This window comes from Coloeus monedula (genome assembly GCF_965178545.1).
Source record: "Coloeus monedula genome assembly, chromosome: 3".
In the NCBI taxonomy this organism is placed as follows: Eukaryota; Metazoa; Chordata; class Aves; order Passeriformes; family Corvidae; genus Coloeus; species Coloeus monedula.
The window spans coordinates 40,639,276-40,653,987 of record NC_138783.1 but is presented as its reverse complement, the minus strand read 5'-3'; the positions used below and the strand labels follow the sequence as shown (position 1 = coordinate 40,653,987).

The 14,712-nt window shown below is 35.4% G+C and overlaps 1 protein-coding gene across 2 annotated transcripts in view; it reads right to left on the bottom strand.

Moving 5' to 3' along the window:
• CNTN5 (contactin 5) overlaps positions 1 to 14,712 on the bottom strand; it is a gene marked incomplete at both ends in the record, with an annotated part of 320,395 nt that overhangs the window by 181,461 nt on the left and 124,222 nt on the right. For both annotated transcript variants that reach the window (XM_082279212.1, XM_082279213.1), the window contains one exon: positions 2,314 to 2,409. In XM_082279212.1, coding sequence (XP_082135338.1) covers positions 2,314 to 2,409 — 96 coding nt within the window. The remainder of the gene's footprint in view (positions 1 to 2,313; positions 2,410 to 14,712) is intronic.

Here is a 14,712-nt window from a genome sequence, read left to right as displayed (position 1 = left end):
ATAATATCTTAGTATCCATTTGAAAGTTTATCTCCTGGGTGATTTTAAAGTTCAAAATTTCTTAGGGCTATTTAGGAGATAATACCATCTTTGCAAATCAGACACAGAAACTAAAATGGAGTACCCAGAAACTGAATGCTTAAAAAAAAATTTTAGGCGTTCCTGCACAGAAATCCTTGAAGTACCTCTACTTGACAAAAGACCTTTTTACCTGGAAGTTTCATATTTTTTTCTTAATTTCAGAATTGAATTCACACACTTCCCTCTGAAATTTCAGCTTTTGTCCAGAATTATTTTTTACAAGTGACTTCTGATGTGGCAGTCAACTTTCATTAGTGTCTTTTGCCTTATTGCCAGAGCTTTGTGGAATGATTTATTTTTGAAGCATCACCAGGCCTGTGGAGGTAGCTCTCCCCTTTACAGGGAGACTCCAGCCATTGTATTAATATCACTTGCAGTCCCACTGCAGTCCCAGAAGAAGCTACTGGCCCCCAGTACTTTGCAAGTAAGGACCTGGAAGCAAACTGCATGTGAGAGAATCATAGAGTCATTTAGGTTGGAAAAGACCTTTAAGGTCATTAAGTCCAAGCATTAAACCAGCACTAGTTCCATGTCCTTAAGAGCCACATCTACACACCTTTTAAATACCTCCAGGGATGGTGACTCCACCACTTCCCTGAGCAGCCTGTTGCAGTGCTTGACAACCCTTTGGATGAAGAACTGCATTATGTAATGAACAAAAGGAAGGGAGGCCAAGTCCCCTTCCCATTGATATGAGCTTGTGTATACATCTGCTATCAGTGCAATTTTTCAACTTTCATTGATTACTCCACCACACTGCAGAACCTTTCCTGGCTTAGCTATGGTGAAAAAATTATGCTAACAGAGGATAAAAATATTTTTCTGGAAGTAATTTTCCTGCTGGCATCATCTACTGATACTCAAACAATATAAATAAAACAACTGAATGTTGGTTTTGAGCACCATAGTTTGCACAGCAGGGGTTTTGATGGCCTGATGCTGAAAATGAAAGATACTAGTTTTTCACCATCAAAGGCAATGTCTGTGTTACAGTAGAACATTGTGTTAAAATCTGACTAAATAAAATTCAGAAGCATAATTTCAGGAAAAGAATTCTAAATATTTTGATGATATATAAAGGTGTATATTGTGGAATGGCAGCTGTTAAAAGGTGTATGACAATTTCCCTCAATATTGATGTCCGTCTATCCTGTCACTCAGTTTGTTTAGGGGAATCAAATGCAGCTGCACTGCTGAAACCATCACTCACTGTTTCTGCCTACATCTATTCCCTCTCAGTTTACTTATTGCTATCAAGCCTTAACATCATGTACTCAATTTCACCATATAGACTACAGTGTCAGAAAGAGATTGTAGAGGCAACCACAACAAGAGAATCTGCTCAGAAGAGAGAAAAGCAGAGAGATAGCATTGATAACTGTAATACAGTATTAACAATCCTTGCAGTAAAAATAGAAACTGAACACATTTCTGTAACAGAAACTCAGAGAAGGCTTTATTTTCTGCAGATTTTCCATCTGCAATGTGACTTTTCTTCAGGCCTAAAATTTGGAGTAGAAAAATCCCCTCAGTACAGACCTCATTTCCCAGAGAAGAAAAGGATAGGCAGTACTGCATCTACTGAAAAACAAGATATTCTGTCTAGCATCATGTCTCCAGGTGTTACACGACATGCAAATATAAAGAGGTACATAGCTATCTGCAGACTTTGCAGGAGTGTCAATTTGAAAAGCAAAAAAGTAACCTCTCTGGAATATCTATGCTTTCATGTGGGAATCCACAGGCATTTCATAGATTTTATGGTAATTCTGACTTTTAGCAGTGGTGCAGTTTTACGAAATTAAGTTATACAACAAAAGAAAGCAACCAAATCATGTCTCTACTACTGAAAACAAAAGAAAATTTGTATTCAACAGAAGTATCATGACATTGGAATTTGGAGAAATTTCTGAAGGCTTCTAAACTCTAAAAGAAATCTTCTATGACGTCAAGGCAGCATATTCACTGTTGATGGCATGGAGACTATTGTTACATTCAAGTTCTATACCAGGAATTAGACCATCTTGTAACAGACACTGCTGCTATTCACTGGCATTTGCAATACATGAGCTTAAATTAGTCCTTTGGTATTCCAAAAACTGTAAGAAGAATGGTGGATATCTCATCTTTGAAGTTCCACAATCAAATGCATATTGTATCTGAAATACTGGGCATCCAATAATGAGGAAACTGTAAAGGAGCAGTATGAATACAGGCTGCAGCCCACTGTACCTGGAGAATGAAGTGGAGGGGAGCACATCAGAACAACTCCTTGACCTTCACGTACAGAGACAGCACTTCTTGTCCGACCACTAAAATTCCCAAGATCTATCAAAAGAACAAAGCATTTTAGTTACATACCAAAGATTTTAAATTTTGTGGCTACTTTAACTTATATTTTATTTCCTCTTGTAAAGCTGACTGTTCCTTTTTTCATACCTTAATCTATAACAGGAGGGCCTGAAAAATAGATCTATTTCCATTACAAAAATTCCATGTTGCATCAGCACTTTATTACTTTTTTAGTGCACTTGCATACAGCATCAATGAAAAAGCAGCAGACAATATATATAAATATGCCATTTACAAATACATTCAATAGTGCTTTCATTTCTTTTTACTATACCCTGCTTGATTTTCTCCCTCAGTAGAAAGGATTCATACACAGTGAAAAAGAAAAAATACAACTGGAGGGACCACCTTGGCTAACATCCAGACTGAGGGTGTTGCAGACACCACCTGGGTAACGCACACAGGATATTGTGATGACAGAAAGGAAAATCAACACATTGGTTCTAAACCCAAATCTACTCTATAGCACATTTACTCTTTTAAATACTTTGCTTCTGATTTCTCTGGTGCTATAAGCCCAAACCAGTTGTGGGGAAATATATTTTCCATCCAAAAGTTTCCCTCCATCATGGCAATAAGAAACATTTCACTATTGGAACAAAAATTTTTGAATGCAGTTGTAGGGCACTGCTCTGAACAGTTCATTGTGATTATTTAAAGCCTCTCAACAAGAAGGTCCTATTACTCCATTTACCACACAGAGCACTGAATGTGGATTCATATTTGGGGTGGATAGTTACGCCCTAGCATGTGTATATGTAGCAAAGAGACACGAGAGTTCAGTTCTGCCATCAGACTGGTGTCCTCACCCATGCCTCAGAGACAGTGATGGTGTTTAAATCTTCTGTTCTCTCCGGAGTTTTCTAGAGACATTTCTATGTGATGTGGATCAAGGTGAAGAGAGCAGCAACAAGACCTCTTTGAAAAGGACACAGAAGCTTCAGCAAGCACTAAATGAGGATCAGAATTAGGAATAGATTGGGCCACTGGGAGCTTCTCTCATTGACATTCGATGACCTGTAGCCATACCTCCTAATTTCTGCATACAGCCCAAGGTGCTGAGATGAGCCAGACACCACCAAACAGTTTGAACAGGTGGAGCAGAATTATTCCTATCTTAACTACACTCAGTTGGCACTTCTCTGTGAGATGCTAAAATTCTGTGTCTTGCTCCAGATCTAGTAGACTATAAAACTGAAGTTCAATGATTTTCAAAAACAATTGATTTTTTTCCCCACATTTCTAAAATATGTTTTGGGCACAGACAGAAGTCTAAAATTTAAATGTAACCAAATTTGTGCTGTCTTTGGCCAAAATAAGTAAGTGCCCTGGTTTCAACAATAGGTACCATGTTTGAATAGAGAAAGGGCATGTGGGGTCCAGTAGAATTTTTTGAAAATAGGGTTACATTAAAAAATATGAAAAATTTTGCTAGTCAATAAATAATTAAAATTTTTAAAATTATATTTCATTTTAAATAAGCATACCATGGATTATAATATATTCTGCTGTAATTTCTCTTAAAAGTGTCTCCTAATGCATGTTACTTTACAGTATATTCTGCAGAAAAGTAATTATTATTTAATTGTCCAGAAAATAGCAGGCTGGTATATCCCTGCATGAAAAGTTTTTTGGATGGGAGAACATCTTGTAATGGGAACATTTCTTAGTTAAGTCCTCAGGTGATTAAATGCCATTTTCCAGTTAGTTATAGCAACCTTCAGATACGGTTTTTTCCATTTCCTGCTTTGAATGCACAATGTGATGGACAAATATTTTTTTTTTTCACCAAATGAAAAACAAAGATATTCTTTCTTATTTTAAAATAAAAGTACTATGTATGACTCAAGTTTCTGTTTGTTCAAAACAATTATTTTCAAACCAAAGGAGGAAGGTATCAAAGAGCTTTGAATTTCAGCTCTTTTTGGCTATCTGTTAGTTCTGAACTGGATTTCTTGTTAGCATACAGTGGAAAAAGGATTAGCAGGTACAAAAGAAGGCATTTAGCTTTTAAACAAATAAATGTCGAAAAAGCTTAAAAGGAAGGAAAGGTGAAGGATCATGCTTGCAGTTCCCCCACATTAAAGTAATAACCCCCATATGGATAAATCAAATTAAAGGAAAATTTAATTAATTTCTTGTAAATCTCAGCCATTTCATCTCTATCCACACTGAAAAAAAAGACAGCTACTAATAATTTATACAAACCTCTTTCATTTCACTTTAAAACTCTAAAGATGTAGATAATAAAGGAAAGGGTGGACAGAATCCAGCTTTAGAGGTGGAAATTGTAACCTCTCATGCAGCGGCACTGGACATTGGTTCAGTGTTCTTGCTGCAGTATAAACCTGTAACATGTGTGGCATGTCTGAATGCCCCACACAGAATGAGTCTGTCCTTCATCTTGTTATGATGTATATAGGTGATTGATAAGAAAATTCCTTCTTGTGCTCCATAGGTGTTTATCTTTTGCCCTGAAAGATTAATTTACTCTTACCTCAGTGCTAGTGGCAAAGATGATAACACCTAATATGTTATTTTCAAAGCAGTTCCTGGGCTTTAGCTGCATAACTCCCATACTCTTTAACATAAGAAGCAGCCTTGAACACTTTGAAAAAATGTACTTAAGTGCCAGCCACCATGTCTAATACAACTTACTATTAACAATATATATGCAAGACATACAAATACGTTTAGATGGAGTGCATGTGGCAGAAGTAACAAATTTTCCTTTACTGCTAAGAAATTATTCAATTAAAACATCTTATATAGTGTCACTAGTGTACAACCTGTGACACAGGAGTGGTCTCTGCTGTGAAAGGAAAATAGTAGGGAAATTCCAGATCTCCTGAAGATGCCAGACATTAAATCAAATGGCTTTGGTGCAGTGCTTTCTGGATGTCCCACTCACACTGCAAGTGTATTTACATTAGCTCAGTGTAGTATTTGATCTTTGAGAGAAGTTATAAACTTGGAAAAACCATTTCGATATCTGATCCAAAGCAACTGCCAGGGAGCGCAGCTGTCTCTGGCTATTCCCATTCTTCGGAAATGAGCTAAAGCATCGACTTCTCTCAGCACACATGCCTATGTATTGACATGCATTGTGGAAGAATGACACCACCACAAGAGTATCAGTTTAAATAAGACTCAACAGAAAAGGAAACACTTCTGCAGAAAGCAAAAGGAGTAAAGGGAAATAAATAAGAAAAATCTCAAGGCAGTTGAAGCAACTGAAAAGCTTTGCAGGTCTAGCAACAAAATAAACATCTAAATAAAAGGGGAAATGTTCTGCCATTGACAGAAGGACTAGTACAAAAGTTGAAGCAGTTTTTCTCACTTAATGGCCTTCCAATTCACCTTCACTGCAGTTTGCATTTTAAGTATGTACAGGAGGGGTCATTCATTCACTATGTTCATCAGTTTGCTGCAGCTAATGGGGGCAGTAGGGAAGGGGCAGGTTTTTGTGACCCAGACAACAGTCTACGGATAACTGCTATGAAATTAGGACCAAATTAAAGATGAAAAACAGATCTTGTTTTTAGTGTAGGCAATTACTGCTTGGCAACCTAGCATGGAAGCTGTAGAAGGCTCTGTACTTCATTATCAGTGTTTTAAACCAGTCAATTTAGCTTTAAAGTAGAAATTAGATTGGCGCAGAACAATGTCCTCTGCCGGCTCAGTTCTGTAAGTTTGAACTATTTTATATGCAAATTTATTATGGAGTTTAAAATGGACATAATATGGTATGTATTAAAATGTTTGAAGACGTATCCTGAAGATACCTAAAGACAGGTATAAAGGAGGCAATATTCTTTCCAATAAGGTAAAAATAGCTCTACACAAGGTAAGATTCTTCTGTCAGGCCAAGGACAAACTTATTTATTGCATTGTCACTAAGAGAGAGTAGCTTTCCTCTCCTTGTATTTGAAAGACAGGACTAAGAAATAGACCTTGAGCTGGAATTGTAGCTCTTTAAAAAAGGTAAGATTTACAGGGGAAAGAATTCCATTAAAACATGTTTTTCAAAATCCCATTATAATCTAAATCAAAAACATGGTTTGACTGTACACTCCAAACAATGGAAAATATAAATGTTCTGTTTAATAGCCCACAAACACAAACTATAGAAGAATGAAAGGTGGGTATTGAAAAGATATCACATCTGATTATATAGGGAACTTTTACACTGGATGAATTAAATACAATACTCACAGAATATCCAAATGTCCAAGGAAACTAATAGATTATTTTATATTGACATAGATTTATTTTCTAGTAATACCATACATTTATTTTCTTGTAATACCAGATTAAGTAGACAGAGCTGTATTATTAGAGTCACTCATTTGACCTAAGAGTAACTTTGAATACTGAAATCATTCACTAGAAAAAGCGTGAAAGGAAACTCGGGGAAAAAAGATTTCTACTATGACAGAAACATAATCTCACCACTGATAATGGGAAAAGCATGCATCTTGAACCTTCAAAAATCACATTACCATATGACTTTTAGGTGACAAATTAACGGCAAGATTCAAACACTTTAAAATGTATCATGCTTATTATCATTGCTGTTGTTATTATTTATTACCAGAAAGGTTTTTAATCCTTCATGGGTCGTCAGACTGACATGATGTGAAAAAGGTCACTTTTTTGTTCTCAAAGAAGTTACTATGCAAAAGCAGAAAAAGAGAGACCATAGAGAAACAATGGTGTAGTTCAAGCCTGCATGACAGCAACCCTGTATCTCTGTACACTTGCAGAGTCATTGAGGAGTTGTAAGGAGAGGGGGTTGATATACAGATGTTGTCAGGGGATGCCAACAAAAGGTGACAAGGAACTCAGGAGAATGCTTAAAGACTCCTCCTTGAAAATGTAAAAAACAGAGAAAGGAAACACAAGATGCTTTACTTATATTTAGAATTAACATCTTCCAGAATCTGAAATATAATGTATACACTATTGATTCATTAGCCCTGAACTAATTTTCATTATGAAATGCAGATAAATAGTCAAATAAAGGAACATTTTTTCTGTCTTTAATGATATACTTTTTTATATGATTTTTATAAATGATAACAATTTAAAAATACCTGATCTACTGTTTATTGTTCTTCGTCATAGTTGTCTATGTTTAGCTCTTTTATCTTATTAGTAGAGAACACTTTTTTGTACTTTCTACATTTCCTATCACAGTGAAGTCATGAGTCCATAAATGTGGCCAATAGATTCTACCATAATACAATTTATTAGAGTAATAATTACCTAACCTAATGTCCTGGTTTTGTCTGCAACAGAGTTAATTTTCTTCTTAGTAGCCAGTCCAGTGCTGTGTTTTGGATTTATGTGAATAATGTTCACAAAACATTGATGTGCTGGTTGTTGCTGAGCAGTGATTATCCAAAGTCAAGGACTTTGCCATGCTTTGTGATCTGCCAGTGAGGAGGGGCACAAGAAGCTGGGAGGGAGCATGGCCAGGACAGCTGACCTGAACTGGCCAGAGGGATATTCCATACCACAGAGCATCATGCTCAGTGTATAAACTGGAGGGAGTTGGCCGGGAGGCACCGATCGCTGCTGGGGGCAGGCTGGGCATCAGTCAGTGGGTGGTGAACAACTGCATTGTGCATCACTTGCTCCTCCTGGGTTCTGTTCATCTCTCTCTTTCTGTTTTCTCCTTTTTAATTACAATCGCTGCTACTATTGTTAGTATTATAAATATTATTGTTGTTATCCTTATTATTTTATTTTACTTTAATTGTTAAAATATATAATTATTTCCTAAATTAATTTATAGAGTCTTGCATGAAATTTAGTATAATTATTTTTTCTTCTTAATTTCCTTCCCAAATTAGATGATTTATATTTACTCGTTACTAATAATTAGAAAACTTAAACTTTTTAAAAAAGACAAAAAATAGATTATTTCACTATTTATCATGCCATACTTTTTAAAAGGGAATACTACATTTCAATTAAAATATTCACTACTTTTGATCCTACACAGATTTTATATAAATTATGAATTGATATACTTCTTCCACTCATTCATCTTGTCTAACTACTAATTTATACTATAACTTAATCTTTCATGGAAGGGTACCCCAGCAAGGTTAAGGAAATTCAGGGCTTTGAAGACTTTTTTTTAGTCTTACACCTAGTTTCAATAACATCAATTAATACCATCAGTATCGTCAATAAAGCTTAATTCTCCCCAGAGCCTTGAAGACGAAAGGGAATTCCTAGGTACCAAAATCTCCCTGAAATGCAGAAGGATTTTTGCATTCATAAATCCTGAAGTACTGGACCAAAGTGAATTAGAAGAAGTATTTACATACAGAATAAAATAACAAGATTATGTTGAAAACTATAGAGCTGCTACATGATTCAACTTGGCATGTTAATTGCACAATAACTAGGATGTTTGTGGTTACAGTTGTTGATGGTTATGGTTAATTAGTTACAATCATTCTGTGTCTGTCAGGTTTCATCTCTTCTCACAAGAATTATTTCAATGTGCTTCTCAGCTGTCTTTCATGTCTGCATACTGAAATTTCCAGGAAAAACACAGAACCAAGTGGAAATATTATAGTTAAGCATTTTTCACCTTTTCATTCTGTCATTTAGAATCAACAACTAAAACCAAACAAATAAGCAACCAATCTTAAGCAACAAATGAAAGATTTTCAATTACAGATGCCAACATTTGAAGACCAAAGTGGGGCAATAAATTGTCCTACTTCCAGAACTTCTGAGAAAATAGATTTTTTCACTTGAGTAATATATGCAATGTATTTTTTTTTGTAAACACATTGTTTTACATAATGTTATCTGCATCTGCACACATTTGTGTTTGCAACCTTTCCCACAGAACTTCCTGGCACTGAGTGGTATAATAACCTGTATAAATCCTGTATACATGATACTGATAATCCTACTTTCTTAATTTTTTTTCCTTTCTACTTATAAGGCCTCCTTCCTTTTTGTTGATTGCTCTTTTAGTCACTTTTAAAAATTAAATTAATTCCAAACATTCAAGAAAATATTGCAAATAACCTTTCATTTTGTTGTGAGTTTCTTCAGCTGGATGTGACTTTTCCTTCTTTTAATTAGTGACTAATGATCATAGCCAGTTAGGATTTTGGGAGATTAAACACAGAATTACTATCACAGTATAGTTTCTTATCATATGATGTGATATGAAATGGGCAGTGACTAATCTCCATAGAGTTTATTGGAATATCCCTGTGTAGGTGGTGTGGTTCACAGGAGGCTGTAACAGTAATACACAGAAAAACCCCTTTTCTTACCCTCTAGGTGAACAAGCCATTAAGGATAACTTGTTCTGTATTTCATTGAGCAAACTTATACTAGAAAGTATACTAAAACATTTGTTATATGTATTTAATACTTTTAGTTCATGGATTCTACTCCTAAAATAACATAATGGCTTCACTTCCACATATTCAGAAATATATTGAAAATGTTTAGTCTCAAATATTCTTTTTCTTACATCTCTTAAGTTCTAAATCTGACCTTCTCAAAGCTGGAATTCATTGGAAGCAAAGGTATAAAAGAGTTAAGAAATTAAATTCTTCTCATGAGAGGAAGGTGGCAAAGGAACTAAGCTTTCAAAAGTTCAGAAGTGATGGCACTAAGCTCATCTAAATTAAAAATTTTACAGCTTCCACAGTGTCTGCATTTGAGACTATCTGCTGGAGCAATACAAAGAAGGAAATAAAAGAAAAGCCTGATCTCCCAGGGTCCCTGTTATGAAGATAACATCGAAGATGTTTGATAATGTTTCCGTGGTTATTCTTTTTTTTTTCCTGACTCCTTCATATTTTGCATAAATGGAACTTTTGTTTCAGAATGTCATTATATTCGTGAACTAGGACAAATATCTGAGAACCACTCTTCAGATCTAAGGTTTGGGTAATGGCACAATTGTTCAGGTTTCACTAACAGCTGCAGGCTTGTAGACACCATTTCCATGAGATATGACATATCAAATTCTGACTCCACTCTAGACAGGTCATTTTGCTGCGCTGACTTTTCACTAGACTAATGTGTATAAATGCCTCCATACTTCACTTCTGTTCTGTCATAAAGAAAAGAAGAAGGTCATAATCTCCCAGAAATTATTTATTTCATCTTCTCTAAGAGTTGCAGTGCCCAGCATGACCTACAAGTCAATTGTGACAAGATAACTGAGTGTTTGGACACATCCAAGGAGTAAATCTGGAAGACCTTGGTCTTAGCTGAATAGCTCAACTGGAAATGAAGGCCTTACAAACATAGAGTGTTGCCTAGGTAGCAGCTTGTTGTTACATATGATGCTAGGTAATGATTTTGATAAGGCAGATAAGCTATAAGTATTATAGCATGTTATTCTGCTTAATATTAAGGTGATATTAGTCACTGCAAATCACAGTTTAGGATATGAGCATGTAATTGAACAAGTAAGAATCATCAAAGATAAATAAATTGTCAGTAGTCTGCTGAGCAACTATAAATTACCATCTATGTACTTTGATCTTTTCAATTGGTAATCTGGAACACATCAATTAATAGCCCTGTGAAGGTGGTCTGAACATTCCTTTAATGATCTAACACGTTGCAAATGAATGACACAGTATTTACTCATCTTTTTTATCAGAAAAGTTAAACCTTCTTAGAAGGTTTCATAATTTCATGAAGTCTTGGTTAAAGCAGTTTCAAATGCTTTCTAAAAGGCATTTACGTCTCCCACCTCTCTTTGTATTCTAATGTTATTTCCCTATGTACTTATTTTCTAATTCTGCACATATTAGTGTCAGAGATCTTGCACAGTATGAAGCATTTCTCCTCTCCTCTCCTCTCCTCTCCTCTCCTCTCCTCTCCTCTCCTCTCCTCTCCTCTCCTCTCCTCTCCTCTCCTCTCCTCTCCTCTCCTCTCCTCTCCTCTCCTCTCCTCTCCTCTCCTCTCCTCTCCTCTCCTCTCCTCTCCTCTCCTCTCCTCTCCTCTCCTCTCCTCTCCTCTCCTCTCCTCTCCTCTCCTCTCCTCTCCTCTCCTCTCCTCTCCTCTCCTCTCCTCTCCTCTCCTCTCCTCTCCTCTCCTCTCCTCTCCTCTCCTCTCCTCTCCTCAGTAGTATTATGCAGAATGCCATGTAGCAACAAGGTTGCAGAAAGATTTAATCACAGTCTTTGCTTTAGGAATATACATCAGGCAGCAATCCCTCAGCAGTTCATCTGATCTTTTAAACTCCTTTGCCATTTGTCACAATTATATATTATCACCCACCGATCAATAGAAATAAAAGTAAAATATGTTTCCTGAATTTTGTCGGTTAGGTGCTCCACAATACAGATTGATTTCTTTAAGCAATCTAATAATTGCTTCTAATTTTTACTGACCTTCCTAGGGCAAAGCAAGTTGCTGCCAAGTATGTCCCAGCTGCAACTTTTTTTAATGACTTTTGATACTGAAACTAAATGCAAGCAAAGCTGTGAAGGCTGTTGGTTTTGAAGTTATGGATAATCTGGTGGTATTACTAATGCAGTGGGGAAGAATAGCAGGACAACTTCTCATACAGACTGCTGACAACACAATGTACAAGAGAGTATCAATTGCTAGACCATGCTGTCTAACCCTGCAGCCATTCCTAACCATAGTAACATACAGGCCTTTAAAAACCCCCCAAACTCCTGGACAGATATTCCAGAGAAGCTAACTGACCTTGCAAACAGGAAAGGTCTGGGCATCCTACTAAGGAACCATACTTCCTCCTACATTAATAAATTACACAGCATTTGTAAGACTTAAAGCTATGATTGACCATAGTCACAGTCCTATATTTAGACACAGCTTTGCCACATGGAAGCACTGGTCTCCATGGTACAGGTATTGAGTAGTGTGGGTAAAATGAACCAATGAGAGGTTAAAAAAAAAAAAAAAAATCAGGCAGGAGAAGATTTTAGCCCTGAATACATTAATTCTCCACGGAACAGGAAAACTTCTGTTAGAGTAATCAGACCTGGAGTACTGGCCTAGTAGGAAGGTACCATCAAGGAGATATAACAGGTATTCAGAGAGAGTCAGACATAAAAGAGGATATGGGGGGAAATTGTTAAAAGGGTCTAGCCATTTTAAATAGATGATGTGTTTTTTGTAGAACAGAGTTAATACATAATATGTTTTTACCAGCAAGAAAAGAATCCAAGCCTCTGTACTGAATACACTGTATAAAGGAAGCAAAAATTCAATTCAGGAAAACAAAAGAGGCAATGTGTTTAAAAAAATACTGTCTGGATTTTATACTGAAGTAGACCAAATAATTAGAGACTGTGAAACAAAGACTATGAAGGTGAATCTCCAGATTTAATACTATGAACTTATATAAAGAATTGATTGGATAGTAATGAATATCAAAAGGAAAATCAGGGAGACAAAATCCAGGGATTAAGTAGTTACAGATCAACAGTTTTTGCAGCAGTGTTGGCAGATGATCACTGGATAGCTCAGAACAAAGAGATCTGTAACCTCAGATGTGCTGAAAGAATTGCTCCTGAACGTTGGTATTAATTTACAAAGGACCTAATACAGCAGAAGAGCTTTGCTAACAAAAAAATAATAGGTGAAATTTTGTGTATGTGTGTCTGAAATATTTCAGGAGTAAAATCTTACTCATACCTGTCAGCTTCTAGGTAAGTTAACATTATATGTTTTAAAAGCAGTTTTCCCCAACTTCAGTGAGAACTGTAGTTGTTTTTAGCAAAAAGTGCTGGGATTTTGCTGTCTGAAAATCAGATCCTTTGAAAACTTCTCTGTCACAAAAGTGTGATATGTTTTGTTGATGCCATACTTGTAAAAAGAGGTTGATAAATCTAAAAGGCTTTAGAGAAAAGTTATGAGATTAATTTGCATTACAGAATACATCTTACAGTGATAAATGTCTAAACCTAAAAAAAAAATTTTTTTTTGAAGGAGTTAAAGGTGAGAAAAAGAAAGAGTTTTCCATAATTTCTTTTTCTTAAAAGAAAATATCCTAGCTTCTGAATCAGTCTCCTAGTGAGTTTAACTGATTCTACAAATAAACTTCATGTGTTTGTTGGAGTTCACTCCTAGGAATTTTTCCCTTGGACTCAGCTGGTATACTTAACTGATTAAATATGTGCATAAATGTTTCCATACAGTGGAATATAATTTCTGACACAAATTTTATGCATAAACTGTTTACACAAAAAGTAATAGCAAACTAAGACATACTCTAAAAAAAAATAAAGAGTAATAAAAATGTGAAGGCTTTTCAGTGATATGTGGGATAGCACAGGAAAATGCAAGATTATTGCAATGTTATCTCTTTAATAATGATTGATGAAATCTCCTTTGAAGGAGTGACATTTAAGGAGATGGTACCTAAATACCTGGGGAGAATTGCATCCATGCTATCAGTGTTTAATATTTATTAATATTAACTATTTTGTTTAATTCATTGTAACCCACTGTACATGTTTCACACTCTGAGGACATGAATGGGATTTTTATCAGTGCAACTGCAAATTATTGACAATAATAATCTCAGCCGTAGTTTACATTAATTTTATCCAAGTTAATTATTACTAGATATTATATGTTTCCAATTAACAATACAAGCATAGATTTTAATTAAAGTTAACTGTAATTAAGCTCACTACAAGCAAAAATATAATGTTAGAGTATTTAGACTTACTGATTCAGATAGTCGTATCACAAATATCTATGGTCTACCAAATTTGAATAAAATGTAAGCAAATCTAAAATTAATGTTATAGTGACTAAGTAATGGTGACTAGCAATTGAGATTCATGTGTGATTATACTTAAAGGTAACAATATGGTGTTAATGCTAAAAAAGACTTTTTTAAAATTGATTTTTACATAAATTATTTTGAATGTAATGAAGTGAAATCTTAAATTGTTACCCCTACTATTTGAGCTCAATTTTTTTCTTATAACGAGTTATTTCCTTCTAACACTTTACCATAAAAGCACAGTTGCCTTATAGTTACATCTGAGCCAGTTATCCTTGTCTTCCTTTCAAGGCAATGCAAAGAAACAGACATTTCAAAGGCCTGATTCATTTGACCTATTTTAGATGTCAACTTGACATAAATGAATTGTATCCTAGTAGTGCAACAGATTAAGTGGGAAATCTAAACAATTAGATCAGTTGCAGCTGCCTATGGTGTTGACAGTCTGACATTAATGGAGAATGAATAAAGTGCATTTAGAGGCACTTTACTATTTCCTTGATCTT